The sequence below is a fragment of the Neopsephotus bourkii genome, unplaced genomic scaffold (assembly GCF_033783945.1).
Source record: "Neopsephotus bourkii isolate Nb327-2 ecotype Australia unplaced genomic scaffold, CSIRO-AGI_Nbou_v1 NB_1572, whole genome shotgun sequence".
NCBI lineage: Eukaryota > Metazoa > Chordata > Aves > Psittaciformes > Psittacidae > Neopsephotus > Neopsephotus bourkii.
In genome coordinates this window covers 3,238,318-3,256,781 of record NW_026902048.1, presented here as the reverse complement: position 1 = coordinate 3,256,781, position 18,464 = coordinate 3,238,318, and the positions used below count along the sequence as shown (strand labels likewise).

General features: G+C 39.9%; 1 protein-coding gene across 2 annotated transcripts in view; it reads right to left on the bottom strand.

Moving 5' to 3' along the window:
• Positions 1-2,144: 2,144 nt before the first annotated feature.
• LOC133221965 (protein FAM169B-like) overlaps positions 2,145-18,464 on the bottom strand; it is a 38,178-nt gene continuing 21,858 nt past the window's right edge. Inside the window, exons 5-8 of one of the 2 annotated variants that reach the window (XM_061371269.1) lie at positions 16,737-16,911; positions 8,805-8,987; positions 6,294-6,422; positions 2,145-2,517 (exon numbers count right to left, since the gene is read on the bottom strand). In XM_061371269.1, coding sequence (XP_061227253.1) covers positions 2,510-2,517; positions 6,294-6,422; positions 8,805-8,987; positions 16,737-16,911 — 495 coding nt within the window. In that variant the 3' untranslated portion in view covers positions 2,145-2,509. The remainder of the gene's footprint in view (positions 2,518-6,293; positions 6,423-8,804; positions 8,988-16,736; positions 16,912-18,464) is intronic. The other variant, XM_061371268.1, reaches the window with a different exon arrangement.

Here is an 18,464-nt window from a genome sequence, read left to right as displayed (position 1 = left end):
TGATCCAGCAACCATGCATGAAATTGCCTGGCTTACATTATGTGAAACATCATGACAGATTAACGTAATGAAATTGCCTAGCCTTAAAATCCATACATTTACTTGTCTTGAGAGTGATTCAAACAGTTTATTTAGTTGGCACGCACACACCCAGGCCCCTGCTAACACTGATGTTGATGTCTAACGTATAACTTGTAGACCAGACTTAAGTGTCTACGCTTGTAAGAACAATAGGTACACATTTCCTTTCAGCACATCTGCCATCTCTCTCACACACACACACTTACCTCTAGGTTTCCTAAGCAGAAAATCCCATCATGTCAAGTCACCACCACCAAAGTGTAGATTCAGAAGGAGATTAAATCCAAGGTTTTGAAACTGGAATGCTTTTTCAAGCCTTTGCCAACTTTTGCAGCAGTCTCAAACCATCAACCCTGAGTAAATGCAGATTTATTTAAAAGAACTTCCACTGTGAGGAAAAGACGTTTGTGCTGTTGTTTTAGGGTTTTTTTTTCTAGTATGTTCTATTGAGACAGTGAAGACATTAGATCTATTTCTGTTTCAGACCCTATTAGGATTCTTGAGATCTCACCAAGAAGCATTTCATACTGCCAAGAACAAATTGCAGGTCCAAACTTCTAAATTTATCAGACACCTTAAAGCACTAATATTACCCCAAAAAATAAATAAGAAAGAAACAAAAATCAACATTCCGATAATTGCTCTGTAAGTCAGCATTTCTGAAAAAATATGGAGCAAACCTGTGCAAACTAGACATGAGGTAAGTTTGCCAGGCTACTGCAACTCCAGATCAGTTTTCATGAGGAGAGATATAATCATTTTCTATCATATTTAGGAGTAACTGGTATTGCCATTCTCTACAAAAACTATGTATTTTTAAAGCCATACATTAAGGAACAATATAGGCTGCTACACAGGAGGACACAGAGTTTCCATCAGTCTTTATAGCACACCCTTTGTGACTTGATAAATCAACAACCTGAAGATCAACTGATTATAAAGTTAGTGCTAAATGCATTCTCTTTGAGACAAGAGAACCATAGCAACATGATTAAGGCTGGCACACAATTCAGTGTTTTAATTCTCTTGGCAAAAACTTGTAACTTCCAATTATAGCTTTTTTTTTTTAAAGAGATGCCTAGAAAGGTCTGATTTTGATTTGTCTCAGGCATATGGTTTACTGAGCAGCTCAACAGGGGAGGAGTTACTTGGATACATGAAGAATTGCTATATTAAATCATGACATCAAACAAAAACGGGGCGACAGGGCTATGTGTGAGTAATTATGCTGTACGAGGGGGAAATATACATCCCTACAGAGTACCCACAATGCCTGCCTACAAGAACTGTCTCCCTGGAAATGCTGCTTAAGTTTCTGGGAAGAAATAGCTACCTCTTGTTTTAAGGCACCCACTTAAGAATTAAGGCTGCTGGATCTATTCAGGTTTACCAAGAGCCTACTGCTGTTCACCACTGAGCCTACCTCTGCAAAACCTTCTCTGCCACTGGACCTGATCTCAGTTTCTTTCACCTGTAATCATTACTACAATGGTCAAGGTTTAGAGATTCCCCATGAAGGATCTAGTAAAATGTTATGCTTCCAAGTTAATTAAATTAACTAAACATTAGGACAGAGACTACAGGAAATAAAACATGCAATATGTGTAATCTACACAAAGTTCTACACCCTGAACTTACACATAACATGATCACAGTGCCTGAATTTAAATGCAGTTGAAAGCCTGTAGCTTGCTCACTCTTTTCTGTACCAAACTTCTCCTGTACTACCCTGTGACCACAGGGCTTGAGGCAGATTTTTCTGCTAGAAAAGCTCAAATGAAAGCAATTCAAGATCACTTGTTTGCTTTGAAAGGAAGGTTACAACTGTCATTCTGATACCAATGTGTGTTGTGGTATCTCTCTTCCATAATGCAGGATGTGGTTTCCATAGAAATATCTTCCTGCATCAGTATCTACAAGCCCTCCAATTATTCCCTTTTCGACATCTCGTGCAATCCAATAGAACCTTTTCAGAGCAGGGAAACAGCAAGGCTCAACTACTACTTAATGACTTGGTGAGAAGAAAAAGAAAAGGACAATTAGCAAACAAAAGCTTTATTTAAAACAAAACACAAGATGGAGAACATGTGTCTTGCAAAAAAAAAAAAAATATGTCTTACCTGAAGAAATCTGTCCAGTCTTACACATCGTGAACAGTCAGTTACAATATTTAAGACCATACTGAGATTTGGCTGATTTTCAAAAGGGAAACTATGGTATAACTCTGAATTATTTAGTGGCCTTATCTCCAACTAAGCCCCCAAGGCCTGCTCTGTTTTCAGAATCCTTTTCATTGCTGGCTATCGCCTGCACCTTGTTCCAAGTCCTCTTATTCAGGATCCTGTGAGTTCAGAGTCCCTGCTGCTGCTGCTGCATCATCTTTTTCTCTGTGGCATCTCCTGCCACTTTCCCAACACCAGGAATGCATTCAACGCCCTGAAATTAGAACCAAGACATGGGGAACACTAAATTATACACCAAAAACATAAACAGTGACTTAATCCTAATATGAAATGCTTCTGTCAATCAATACCAACATGTAAATGCAAGGCAATTGCATGGTTTGTACAGAACAGCTTCATTCCTGCAGCTCTGCCTGACTTCCCAGAAGTGTCAGCGTAAAGAAAACTGGGAGTACACAGAAGCCTTGATCTGGCTGGGTGGGCTCTGAAGCCATGACCACAGCACATAATCCAAGAGCGTGCACCACAGGGGCCAGTGCTGTCATAGCTCCCCCAGGAAACCCATGTCTGAAGAAAACAAACTGATTTAATTGTGTGGCAACCAAAATGTGCTGGGGAAACAACCCCTACAGCTCTTTGTTTTGCTTCCACTCATCTCTCCTTTTTCTTTATTACTCGAAAAAGCTTCATTACTGTGATTTGTTTTCTCAGACACATGTACCCCTAACTAGGTTTAAGGTTTCATTCAAATGTCTCAGCCTGTTTTAGGCTTCCATCCTGCATAAAGCTAAGCAGAGTCACATCTGCAGCTCAGTAGTGGAATAAAATAATTAGAACCTTAAAGAATTTGGCTTAGTCATTCCAAAGGTGGCACAGTAAAGCCCCTGCATAGGCACAGGAAAAATCACAATTCAATTCCAAAAGCCACTGCACACACCAACCTTGGAATTTGCTGTGTGCCAGTTTGGTTACAGTTCCCTTATCTCAGTAAGGATCAAACTAAAACGCTTAGTGAAAACTACCCTGTAGTCTTTAGCCTTTCAAACTACTATAGTTATCTAAATTAGTTACATGAATCAATTACACATGTATGTCTTGTATAGCTATGATTACCTACATAAAGCTATGAGTCAGTAGGAAAAACACCTATAGAAGCAAATGTGTTTCAGTCTTAGTATGAAAGTTCTGCTAAACAGATAATCCATTCATCTCTTACATCCAGAACCCATATCCCCCATATCCCTTCCTCCCTTTCAGAAAGTGCAGATAGTCTGACCAATTCAGACACAGGATTATAAGCAATCATTTGAAATTGATTTTCATTCCTACTCAGTCTGCTCATTTTATGCATTACTTCACATTTATATGCTTTATGTATATTACTAAGCTACTTTTCACTGCCTGTTAGATTTAGCAGCTAGAATCAAATCATGTTAAATGATTTCTGTTCCTCCAATCAGCCCCAGGAGACAACTGTCACTGTGTGCCTGTTACTATTTGCTGTAAATAAATCTCCCCATTTTTTAAACAATAAGAATTAATTCAGAAGGAACAATTGCAGCTGTGTGTGACAACATACTAAACAGCTTTATTTTTATAGGTATATGTATGCATGCAGACAGAAATATGTGTTTATTTATCTGTTTGCATATCTCTGCACATCCAAACTGAGGTATCAGCTGCAGGCAACCAGCGTGCTGCAGTTCAGCTGTATTGCCACTAGATGCAGCCACATAACCTTGCAAAATTTAACACCCTAACCTCAGGGTTATAGAAACCTCTTTTGGAACCTCTCCGATTGCAGAATTCTTACAACAACATTAATGATGTTCAATCCTGAGCACTGGGGAGAGGGGGAAATGCGAATTTCCAGTTTTTCTTCTAATAATTTTGTTTCAAACCATAGCATGGCACATGGTGATGGGGATGTAAGAAATCAGAGCAGAACAAGACTTGTCTATTTTCATGGTTGTTGCCATAGATCCAGACTGGAGTTGACAATATTGAATTACACTGTGTTTTGTTTTCTACATAACAGAGCAAGTCACTGTGAAGCACTCTATTCCCAAGTGACCCCCTAAAGATAGAATCGTAGAATCACTGAATAGTTTGAGTTGAAAGGACCTTTTAAAGTCATCTCGTCCAACCCCCCTGCAATGAGCAGAGACGTCTTCAACTAGATCAAGTTGCTCAGAGCCCCATCCAACCTGACTTCACAAGCTTCTCTTTATGTGTATGGTAAGCAGCACACCAGATCAGATAATAAAGGATTCCTACACCCAGAAAATGCTCCTGCTTTATCTACTATTACCAGATAGCGTGAAGCTGTGGAAAATTCTCTTGTAATTTCCTCACCAGCTATCAGACAGGAGTAATGCTGCTTTCAGGACAAAGCAAAACCAGGGAAAACCTCCCTTACTTTTAGGAGGCTTTATCTGTCCTGTACCCTCCCTCGGTACTTCCCTGGGGGCACAATATGCACAGTACTGGGAAAACACAAGCACAAGAAGCACAAGAGTAAATTCCATATGTGAAACAGATATAATATATATTAAGCACTGTTTTATTTTGTCTAGTGGGTTGATTTTCCACTGAAGATGGATGAAATAAAGCCTGTTCAGCACATTCAGGTAAAGGAGAGTGATGCCCAATCAGCTGCGCACCAGAGTGGAGAATATAATTTAAACAACAGATTTTTACATTTTAGTGCCAAATTCACTTGTTTCTGCTCCCTTTCAGTATAAAGGCCACATTGTGATTCACAACCCATATAAATACACATACAACACCCCTTATTTCTAGCTTATACTTTCCTTCCTTCTTCTGCAGATACATGAGATAAGAGGTATCTCATTTATGTGCAGAACTGTCCCAGGCAGTGCCCAGGCCTCTTGTGTATTTTTTACTGACAGCCACTCTGGTGGAATTATATTTTCCCATGTTTTGGGTCATTTCTCTTTGTTTCTTTTTGTAGGAAATGGCAAAAAAAAAAGGAAAAAGAAGCACAGCCTCCTTCACCATCCACTTTGTTCGCTGATCTGATCACAGCTCTCTTCAACTGCCATCAATAAACTGAACTTAGCAAAATGGATTAAAGGGAAGAGCAGCACCAGTTTTTGTTGGTTTAAAGCATGAGGAACATAAATATAATGGCTTCAGAGGAACCCAGCCTAGGGCTAAATTCTGACTTAACTCTCCTGTGGGATGCTGCAGACAAGATGAAAAGCAATGTCTCAACTGAAGGTCCCCAAGCCAACACAAAGCAGGATAGATGTGGGAAGGCATGGGAGCAATTTGCTCTGTAGCACTCCTCACTGAACTTCCAGAAAGAGACAATACGTGCCCTTCTTTTGCAACCTAATGCTTATCATAGCTTATGTGCATACAGCAGAGGGGCCTGTCTGGATCCCCAAGCCAGCTGAACAGATTACATCAATAGGATCCCCATATGAAATGCCGAAAGGTTCTCCTACTCTATCACTATCTTTTGTGAAGTAGACAGAAAATGCTCCCAGCAAGACAGATTTGCCCTGTAGGACAGCACTTTGAGTCTTCCAAAAGCCATAATGAAAATGTTTGTGTTTCCATCCAAGAATGGCATTGGCAGCAAATTGAAGGTAATTAAACACACTGCCCATTGGCCATACAAATTTCTTTTCTGTAATAATTTCAGAGAAACAAACCCCTGTCTATAACCCAGACATTGTGTTGTGCAACAGGAATTTTTTGGGCTAACTTCTACTCTTGCTGTAAGTGCACTGCAATGGGAGTTACAGCCACTTTATGCCAAGACTGTGCTTTGTTCAGTATCTCTCAGATGTTCTGTAGTTCAATTTCATTACCTCATAAGTTCTAAGAATTGTCCTGTTTACTGGGAAAAGACCAGTGAGCAGGACTGCACACTCAGTAGTTTCTCCATGTGCAAACAACAGAGAAACCACCTATTTATTATCACTATCCACCCCTTGATTTATTTCTTATCTTTATGTAACTAACATGGCCAAGTTCACACTGTTTATTTTAACTCACTTCCTGAAGAGGATGACTCCATCTGAATTTTTAACCAGATATTCACTCGCTGGCTCCAATCTCCTGGTGCTTCCACCTCCCACAGTCGCTTCTGCTCCTCAGGATAAGTCTGCAAGAATTTCTGGCAAACTGAACAGGAGAAAGCAAGGGGTAAAAGCATGAATGAGTGAAAAGTACAGTGGAGAAAGGAGTGTGTTCTAGCCCAGAAACCTCTCAGACCTACTTTCATTAGTTCCTTTGGAAATCTTTTCTTCTTCTCTTCTCATCTTCCTTTCTTTTCTTTTAGCTGGGGCTTTTAGGCAGAGTCTATGTGGAATCACCTAAACAGGCACGAGTGAATCCTGCCCATCTGCTTCTGTCTAGATTACCTCCTTGTGAGCACAGAAATACAGGACTTGAAATGACTTACTGATCCACCTTCTTCTGGCACTGCATCACAGAACTATCTCCAGACACTTGGCAGGTTTGAGACTAACAGCAGTGTGGGTTTTTTCAGCCTCACTACTCTGAAATGAAAGGTGTTTCAGTACTATCCAGCTCTAACCATTAAGAATGCTACCTAATTTCTATTTATAAGCACAACTTTGTAGCAGTTTGTTCTTGGGCCAATACTACCCTCCATTTTACTACTGCTACCTTACACTCTGTTGCAGGGGTTCATTTACTTCTTTGGGTGCAGAAAACAGAAAATAAGAAGAACTAACAGAAGAATAATGGTGATACCTGTGTCAGAGGCACAATTGCTCTTAGAAATCGTATTCCCACAGATCCCCATCACTGACAGTACACATTCAACATCAGCGTAATTTGGATAAACAATCAAATTTTGGTTTGCTTATGTTATCCAACTGAAATCTGTCTTATTTACAGGTTTCCTTAGGATGCCTGCAGAGCCAAGAGGAAGCTTATGTTGTAGGACAAAAGGGTATATTCTAACTTTCTTTAACCACCATTCTGAGTTCCATCAACAGCACTAAGACAGCAATCTGTAAACAACTAAAGTATTTTCATGCTCTCCTCTGTCCATTGTAGCTCATCATCCTACAGACTGGTAATTCATCTTCAACATTCATTTGAGTTTAACAATGGGATGTCAAAACAAAAAGGCTAATTCTGGTATGTAAACATTTGCCTTACAGTAATGAGGAGATCCCTGGAATTAACTGTATCCCAGGATATCCAAACTAAATTAATCATTTCAATAAAAGCTACTGAAAGTAACATATATGCCAAAATAGAGATATCTCCTAAGTGGCTTTTTTACTTCCTTTTAGGCCTCTACAGCACATTAAATAACACCCTTGTGAAAACAGTGCACATTTTGTACAGAGATTTAGAGTAAAACATTGCATTCTTTTGTCAAAGTATGAGATTGTGGTTCCAATGAAATTAAAAACAGGCAGTGGCTTCAATAGACTCAAAACTTAACTTACAGTATTAGTATTTTTATAAAAGTAGGACCCAGAAAACCTAATTAGAACATGATGCAAGTCAAATTTATTCACTGTTAGCTCTAAACTTGAGATGAAAGCATAGTCTTGCAATATATATCGCTAGTGTTAACACATAAACAACACAGCTTTCACATCCATAGCGTCAACCATTGGTGCTTGACATAGGAAAATGGATATTGTTGGAAGAAGAGAAACCATGTTGTAAACACTATTTCTTCCTGAATTTTATAGCAGTACCTTAGGAGCTCTTGGCATACGTCTGCATACATTGGGGGACATTTGTATACATTTAATGGCACATACTGACCACGAAAAAGAACCGATACAGTCAAAATTGTATTGACACTCCTTAGGAAATGGCAATTAATAGCTAAGTCAACAGAAATAGCTCCCCCAGAATGATTGTAAAGGTTGTATACCATACAAAGAGCAACTTCAGGGAGAAATGCTTTCCTAAAGAAAACAGATCTATAAATAATGTGAGCACAGGTATTTTCTGTACATTTTACTAGCAAAACCAGAACTTCAACCTGACCACAGAGAACATATATAACTACTTAGTGATCTTATAGAAGTGCCAGATGTTCAAAGACAGTTGATAAGAAACAAGCACTGAAGCGACTGGATGAATGAACAGAGCCTAGATATATGTCTTATTAAATCTGATTTCTTACAAATGCAGTATCTACAAGAGCATTATGGGTGTAATGCAGACTTGGCAACATCTTAAGATTTTTTTTCCCTCTGGTGTAAAATAAAATGGGTAAGTCATTGTCCAGGGCAACGACATCTTTCCCTTTCTAAGAGTGAGATAAGAATGCACAACATCAGAAAGAATGAGTTTTATGCTCCTCATTATCTTACACAAATTTTGGCCTACCTTTCTGCAGGAAATCCCAGATGCCTCAAGAAAAGTGACCAGTTGCACGCTAACAACAGTGCAGTTCAGACCAGCGCACTGAACTCTTACACAGTTCAGAACATCCTACCAAGACCATATTGAAATGTATACATTATACATGACCCTTACCTAACGTTTCCACATCAAATGATTTACCTTGATACATGGCAGCAGAAATAGGGCAGCTGATCCCCAAGGCATCCTCAGCCACGAAAGACTGACAGAAATCATCCAGCATTTTCATCCCTAGGCCACCTCTTCTGTACTTCCTCCGGACAAATATAGTATCCAAAACTGGCAGCAAGTAACACTGACTGGTTGCACCATCACACAGGCTCCCTGAAAGCAGACAGTAAAAAATACATGAATTTGAAAACAGAATTGTTATTTCTGCACTAACTGCTGTGTGATTCTATCCACAAATGCAGCCCTGATATCTTTCCACAGGCTATGAGGGTGACCCCCTAACTAAAGTGCATTTGCATAGACTTTCCAGGAGGAAGGTCTGTCTGTGCCTTTCCAGGAGGAAGGTCTGTGTCATCAAGCTGCTTAACACGTGGTTGACAGGTCTTACCACAGTATTTTCCAGACTCCGATTCTTCATAATCAAGCCACCTAGATACACAAGCAGTATACATGGGAAAGTTCACTGAAAAGAACTGGGCTATAGCCAGAGAGGCTTAAACACACTGAATGTGATCTCAGTATCTTCCTCTAGCTTTTGGCTATTCCAGTAAATCACCCCACAAACTCTTTCATGAGATAACACAGAACCACACAATGCAGTATGACTTGGATGCTCAGAAGGTCCATACTGCCTGATGCAGCTGAGCAGTGGAACAGGCTTCCAGAGAAAACTCCCAATACTGTTTAAGTTACCAATTTCATAATGACTGCAGGGAGAGAAGAGAGGCACTGCTGGCCTCTGCATACACTGCTGTTGTTCCTTCCCAAATGGTACGGTAACACTCTTAAGTATGAAACTTGACTGGCCCCATCATTTACACTTCCTTTCTGACTTTTACTGGTCAGAAAGTTATACAACCTCTTTACTGCATATTCAGTCTTTCATCTCTTAGTTCACTGAATTCTGTAGGCAACTGTACAAAAGAATATTTCTCTCTTTTAGTTATGGGTCAGCATATACCCGGGAATCATCTTCAAACCTTTGTTGGCAAAAGAACTGCACAAGAAGCATTGGGATTGCTCCACCCGAAACAGATCCCTAATTGATCATGCTCACAGTGCTCCAGGCCACAGGAAGGGAAGTCCATTGCTTGCCTTCTTCAGAAGTTAGGCAGCCCCAACAACCCAGCATGTAACAGACAAATGACTTTCCAAAAAGGAAGAACCTTGACTGAGAAAACAACATGTAGAATCCAAGTGATGGCTGAACTCATAACAGCACCTCAGAATCCCAAGCTGGTTTGGGTTGGAAGAGACCCTAAAGCTCCTCCAGTTCTAACCCCCCGCCACAGGCAGGGACACCTTCCACTCAACCAGGTTGCTCCAAGCCCCTGTGTCCAACCTGGCCTTGAACACTGCCAGGGATGGGGCAGCCACAGCTTCTCTGGGCACCCTGTGCCAGCACCTCAGCACCCTCATAGGCTCAACCTTCCACTGCAGCACACAAAAGTCACACCTCTGTAGGCAGATTAGTATAGACATTAATTAAGGCATTTGGGTATAAAGCCATAAACAACTGAGTGATGCATTTTTAGGAATTGCTGCAAGTGCTCTTTTGTAAGTCACTCGATTTCTACTGAATGGTAATTTATCACACATATACGTGCTTCTAGTCCATCGCTTGAACTTCTGCTATCAGTGTTAAACCAGGGTTTTCACTCCAGGATGGTTCTTGCTAATAAACACATCAAGTCAGCCACTTGAAATCACAGGGACACAACATAATGCTCTACTTGTGGACAAAACACAGACTCAAGTATAAGCCTCCAAGCTATTAAAAACTCAGCTCTCAGTGAAAACTGTCAAAAAAAAAAAAAAAAGAATGAGAACCAAGGGATTTATTTTGCAATCACTTATGGTAAACTCAAACTGGAGTCAAGCGAAAGTTGATTAAGAACAGACATTCAGAGTCCAAACTTTTAATGTTCACGCTGAGCAACTTTGGGTCCTATTGCAGGAGGTACATTAGCAATCCACAGTGCAGAATACCATAAAAACACAATCTCAAACTACCTGACAGCATAAGCATTCAACCCTGAAATCAATAACCAACATCAGTTCACCCAACTACCTACACACAGGATAAGGTCACCATTGAAATGTCTCAGTGATTTCATTTTCATTTTCAGAAAATATTTATAAAACCTTTATGCTGCTTGTATCTGGGTACATGGCAGTTGAAATAGAAATGGATATCCCTGCCTTTATAACAGAAAAAGATTACATTTTCTTACTTTGTTGCTTAAATCTCATCAAGACTTTCTCGGTTTTCTTTCTTACCACCTACTAGCACACTACTCAGTCTAGTTTTCAGTCTCATCAGACACGAAACTTTCATCACTTCACTAAGACCTGTTTCACAGTTTTACACATACCCTTACTGAATGTCTGTTCCTAAATTCCAGTATAAGACTTTTAATAGATTCCCTTTTTCTTTATTGTATCGCCTTAGCTATCTTAAACTGAGGTGCACTTCTGTTCCTTGAGTTGGTGCTTGGTACTTTTTGCTGACAGTCACCAGGCCTGACTTTGATTTACTCTCTTTTCTAGGATGCTAATTCAGCAAAGCAATACATGACTATATTTAACTCTAGACACTGATTTCTCAAGGCTGTGAAGAATCCACACCACACATACTCAGCCACACAACAAGAGCATGTCGCCCTATAACCAATCCATTCACATCCAAGCTTGGTCCACCCCTGCTTAATCAAAGTGCGTGCTTAACTTCAAACACATGTTCAAGCACATTGTTGGAAAAGGATAGGGTTTATGGTGGTGGTGTTTATAACTTTTCAATATTTGTAACACATGATGGGTAGTTACCCTCTTTTCATCAGCCAAAAAATGGAGTATATCCCCAGTCCCATTGTTAGTTGCCAGCCCAACAGAGATGCTGGATTCCAGCAGTCTTGCACCATACATTCTAAGAAAGGGACAAACTTTTCCTCATGAACTCAAGAGCTTTAAGAATTTCTGCATGTTGCCAAGTGTCCTTATAAGTTTCTTATTATCTCATACAGTCTCTCTCCTATAAATTGTGGTGAGACTGCTGTGCACCAATCCCAGGAGCTGAGTGATTTATGTCCAAGCTCCTAAATCTGTGTTGAGAAGACAACAAGAACTTGTAATGTCTAAAAGCGCTGTGAATAAAGAAACCATGAAGCCATTCTTCACCTTGTCCTTGGGAAGCACAGTGGAAGAGTCATAGCCCACAGACAGCTGAAATAAAATAAACAAACAAACCAACCCCTGCAACAAAGGCCACTTTGTCTCTAGTTCCCATCCAATTGCACAGGGGTTCCTGTAAGCTAACGGTGGCCCAGAGGTGACCACCAGGATCTCACCCATTTGGTTCAGATGTTTGTTTCACTGTTGAAACACACCAACAGACTAAGTTTTGAGGTAAGGGAGGAGACAGGGAAAATAAGGGCATTGGGATGGAGATGGAAGTATTCATAGAGTCTGCCCTTTGAAAGCCTTTGATCTGTTTGGTTAGGTCACGAGTGCCAAATGACCAACTTATGAGCCAGCAGAATGGTAAACAGATATTACAAGGGCAGGAAAGCAGACAGCCATTAGCATTCCCAAAGAGCCACAAACCAGAAAAAAAAAACAATAATCCAGTCCCCACATCCAACAGAAACCAAACAAAACAAGGTTGTGCATACTATTTCCCTGCTGAACAAGCTGGCTTGGCACACACATGTTTGGACAGGCCTAAAGCAGGCTTAATGCTTGTGTAAAGGGTGGGGAATATTTCTGCTGAATAGAACCCAAGGTCAACCCATTGTGTGAGTTTGTATGTGAGAAGGGGAACAAAGGTTCTGGCTTCAATAAAATTAAATTAATTCATGTCTTGACTGGTATGTAGTCATTTAATTTTTATTACAGCCAGAACCTTCAGTCTGCTTCAGAAATGCACATTAAAAATATTATTGCTAGAAAACAGAGGGAGACAAAAGCAATTATGCAACAAGATTTCAGCTAATTGTCTGTCAGGTTAACTTCAATTCTGAGTTAATTTTTAATTCTAAAAGAAGCATATGTAACTAGTGAAAAATAAAATCCCATTATCTTTTGGGGCTCCATTTCTAGAGAATACAACATGGGCCACCAAAGTATTAAAGGAAATTTGTGAAGACTTGCACTAAGAGAAGTGTGAAATGGATTTTAGCTTGGGTAGCCACTTCCAAAGACCATCTCTAAGGCTCTGGGATAAGTAAAAACAGAGCCTGGGCCAGGGCTGCTTTGCTCCTTACTCGGTATCAGCTTAAGAGTTTTGCAGTCAAGTGTCCCCAAACTGTGATTTGTGAAGCATCCCTAAAGAATGAGTGAGAAGCCAACAGCACATTTAGTCCAGATTCAAGTGCGTGTTTTACAGCCTTCTCAGCGGACCTGGTTTTGTTAAAGCTGGTTTGACTCACATAACAGAGAACACCATCTTTCTCTATACTTTTACAACTAAGGTTTGACAAAAGAGACACAGTGAGACTGGGAAGGGACAAGCTTTGATAGTCTGACTCCTCTTTGTTCCACTGACAGCTTGGTCTGCAACTGGGCAGTTCCTAAGTGTTACAGAAACAGTAATAGATAACAGTAGGGAAAAAAAGCTGTATATAAAAAAGGGGGGGGGGAGTTCTGGTTTAATCTTAACAGGACTAAGCCACTCCTGGCTCACAGCATCCTCTAACTTCCTTAGTGATTTATTTGGAATATGAATCTTAGACATTCTCCTGACATTTATCTGAAGGTGGCAAAAGTCCATTTCGAGTAATTAGTAGTCCTCAGTAAATAAAAAAGGAAAACTTTCAGGGAACTACATTGTCTCATTGCCCAAAAAATAGTGTCAGTAACCATGGTCATTAACCCTACATCACCACATAAAACACATTCTCTTTGAGGTTCTCACACAGATTTAGAGCATATCAAGAAAAGAATCTGAAAGAAATACTTAAAAGAATATAAACCAGATCTCAAGCCCAAAGTGTCTATATGAAGGATTTCTGCAAAAATATTTCATTTTCAGGTTGCACTCTGCAAAGAAAGGGACAGGGAACTGTTGTTTCCTCTTGTACCTTTAGCTGCATTCAGTGAGGTCTCACTCCTCAGCTGTCTAATGTGGAAGCCGCTGACATAGATAAAATTGGAGACATTTATCTTGGCACGTGACAAAGTGTCTTATCAGCCTCATTAGTGGCTTAGTACGTCTCATCAATCTTTAGTATACCCAGTGGTAAATGCTGCATGCCTGACATTGGAGAGGAATAGGCACATACCAGAGAGGCCAGGTTGATGATCTGTGTAGTCATGAATAAATTTTGTTTAATAAAGGTGTCTAATGCTCACAGCAAGTGATAGCCTTGAAGAATGAGGCTTCTGTTTATCTACCCAACAGGTGCAGGATGGCCAGTGTCAGTAGGTGCCAAATTGTCTCAAAACCTCGACTTGCAGTTACTCCGACTTGGAGCAAGGAGGGTGCTTGAGACCATCTGTCCCTCTTTAGCCAGACTATCAAAAGAGACCCAGTGAAGGATTTTCATAAGACGGATGGATGTGTGGAACTGGACCAAAATTACCAAGTTCACTTTGTACAGGCCCCCTAGGAGCTGGCAAATGGAAGTGGCTTTACAATATTGCCAAGACAGTTAATTGGAATCACTGAAGTCTATGGAAAATGTAGTTTGCATAACAGCACACTAAATCCATAGCAAAGATAGAACAGACTCTCTCCTCTTTGGTCACCGTTTCTGTGATTCACCCAGATGACTGATGTTTGAAACAGCCATGCTCCACAGATCTGTTCTGGCTTATTTGGTTCCACTGAAGCATGGGTTTTGTCATACTGTAGATAATGGAAAATTCACAGATGAGAAATACAGTTGAGTACAGGATCAGCAAGAGAGTCTAAATTACATAGTGAAGAAAATAAAACTATAAAGAATAGCCAGGTAATTGCAGAGCATGGCACTAAAGGGAATCAGAATCACATGGTGGGCACAAGGCAAAATGATTTCTTCCTACGACCAGAAGCTGTAACAGAGGTCAAGGAACATACAAAGTTCTGTACTTAAAGCTGCCCCTACTAAACATTCTGACCAGGACAGTAAAAGGCAAAAGAACTTACATTATGATTAAGAAAAAAAAAACCAGCTTCTAAAAGGAGATATTTATCATCTTAGCCTGCTGTGTTCTTTGGTTTTGTTTGTTTGTTTCTAATAAATCCATGGCTCTTCTAGAAAGTAGAGAGAATAGGATCAGTGAGAGCATGGCTGGTATGAAACTGAAATCACAGAACTTCAGAAAGAGGAATTACTTTCTAAATGCACACAGCAAATAGCAAAAAGGGGCAAAAACAATCAGTTTCAAGCTTCCCGAAAAGGCTTTGGCAAGAGACTGCAGTAATTTGTGACACAGGCCAAAAACTAACAAATACAGCTGCCCAGAAGAAAAAAAACACTGGCAACAAAAAACAGATGCTGACAAAGCTGGACCTGAAGAATTTGTATTTTATGTGGACCTGGTTTAAAACCAAACTGTGACTCTCAACTTACTCAGAAACAGTTTCAACTTGGCTAATACTCCACCCATAACAGACTACTGTGCAAATTTATTTTACTGAAGCATGAATCATTACAGCCCATACAACTGCTTCTTTCCAAAAGCTTTGCTCAGAAATATTTATGGGCTTAAAGGAAAATGTACTATGGCGATTGAAGTGTTTGCCAATTACAAACCAGTTCATCAGCATATTCACACACATAGAGAAGATTACTTTATTATAGGCTGAAACTTGATGCATCATTGATAGTAGAGTAGCACTGCACGAGCACAGGGGTATACAAACTATACCTCAGTGTGAATAAGGATTTTGCACATCCCAAGGCAGCAGAAAAGCAGAACATCTCTTATCGTTGCTGGCCTTTCAGACTCTCAGGAAAGGCACCACCACCCTGTCCTGTGGAATCCAAAGCAATCCATACCTGCACAGCTCTCAAGATATTTCTTATTCTCCCTTTTTGGGTAGGTGCCTACTGATGCTGACCTGAACAATACATTTACCTCCAAAGATAGAAACTTCTCTGCGCTTAAGCTGCTGGTATGAAGATGACACCCATGCATCTTAAACACAAACTGGTAACCAGCTCCTACACAGGGGTACGTACTCAACTGCATACCATAATTAGAATTATTCTAATGAAGCCTTTACCATTCTAGACATTGATACAAACCCTCTATTTAGTAAAAGACCTTCACTGAAGCTTATACTGGTGCAAGTATCCCTAAAGAATGAAACACATTTTGTTTCTTTTCTATGCCAATTAATCAATTAATGATTAAATCAATTTTTCATCATCCTTTAAACCAGGAGTTTAAAGGTTATGGGAGTACCACAAGTGGACAAAGCATTCTAGGAATGATGTAGTGCATATATCTTCCTCTACACAACCCAGACACTGCTTCTTATGCATCCAAGGATACTACCACTCCCCATCACCAGCCACTCCCAATACACTGATTTTCCAGTGTGAACTGTACTTCTTTTTTCAGATATCATTCTTTCCAGGATGCAGTCGTTCACTCTGTGGGTAGGTCCTGCATTCTTTGTTCCTAGATGTATGACCTTCTACTTGGCTGCATTAAAGCGTATTTTATTGGAATAAGCCAGTACCTCAGATCACTCAGTGTAACTGAGAATATAGTTTGGAACCCTCATGTTTAAATGAAAGTAGTATGGATGACTTCCAAATTCTGGGAAGGTTTGTTCCCCAGATTCATTCTGAGAGAGATTTGATATAAAAATATGTAGGAGAGCCAGGCTTACCTACACTGAAAGATAAACAAAAGAATGACATTTCTATCTAAGGAACTAAAGGAAATGTGTCTCTAAAATGACCTTACCTTTCATTTTGACCGAGTAGAAGGCAACAGCCTCGCCATTCCTCCAGAGTATCTTGGCACACTCAGTGGCAGAGTGAGGTAGAAAGAATGCATCATTAGCTGAACTCCCTTCCAGCATTCCAAAGATAATGTAGTTCAGAACGAAGAGGACAATCCTTTCTCCAAATGTCTGGACCTTTGAGAACAAACAAAAGCAGACCAAAGGAAAATGAAGCAGAGCACAGTATTTTGTGTTTCAGAAAAGGCTTCAAAATTCAAAGGGACTGGGAAGAAGGAGGTCAGGAAACATGAACACTTAATTTGGGGAAAATACCTCATGAATTGCTTCAAACAGAATGATAAAAAAGGTTTTCCCCAGTGTCCACCCTCTATGTAGAGGATGTAGAAGAATCTAGTAATGATTTATAAAGCTTGGAATATCTCCTGTTGTCACAGAGAGGAATGCTAAAGCAGCAAGATGTATCTTGACTATAGTCACAGCAAACCCATCACAGATTTGGAAGCAGGATCAAGGCAATCTAATCTACCCAAAAGAGAAATAAAGACAGAGACACTGTGCTACCCTGGTTACCTTTCCCTATTAGCTATCCTGTCACAATATCAAAGAACTTTAGTGGCCCAGGACCTTACAGAGATGGACACTATACAAAACAGAGAATACATACAATCAGTCCCAAACAGATTATAATCCAGGTGTAACATGAAAATTAGTTTTCATGCCGTGCTTCTTACTAGACCACCAACAGGACAGGGAGGTGGAAGAATATAAAGGAATTCATCATGGTGAAGAGCGGTGCCAACAAGCTTATACGAAAGCTGACAAAGAAAATGTGAATTTCCACAAGTATTGACAACTTACCCCTTGGCAATGACCTAGAAGGGGCAAGTTTTCTATTTTCAGATATTTTTCTATTCTCTGTTGATACAGCAGATGCTCAAAAGCCTGAAGGCCTGTGTGTTTCTGTTCCAAGTTCTATCTTGCAAGGATTGGTATCTCAAAATCCCTCCAGTTCAGTTACCCACAAAAAGCCTACTTAATTCAGTGAATAATTCAACTGTATGCATGGCAGATATTAGGGAATGATAAAGGAATAGAAACATTAAGGACCAAAGTTGGACACAGAGGGTTGGATATGAAACAGAACTGACTTAGTGTCCTCATGGCAACACAAATCTCACATCTTATTCATTGAAAGCAGAGTACAGGCGACCAAAGTCTCCCAAATTATGAAAAAGTAGTTGATCCTTACTAAGATTATTTATTTATAAAAATAATTAAAGACATAGAAACTATTAAATAACAACCATTTCATTAAATGAACACAGTATAAGCATTATCCAAGGTAAAAAAGTTTATAACTAGCTAAATAAGACATTGTTCCAAAGGGCAGTAACACTTGCCATCAGGCAGGCAGTCAAGCAACACCAACAGAGTTACTGCTTAGGTAGTAATTAAGTTTAGCTGATTATTCCTTTAGTAAGCAGTGAGGGTAAACTAAACCCAAACCAACATAAATCCCACAGCTGAATCATAAACTGCATGTAGAAAATAATTTAGAGAGGGTTAACGTGCATGTGACTGTGCAATGGGAGATACGTGAACTACCTGGTGAGCCAAACAGCCCAGACCCCACAGGTATAAAGTATGAGCTATAGGAGGCCACAGACACATGTGATTGTTCTCACCACAGACACACAGACATGTGATTGTTCTGGCTGGGAAGTTTC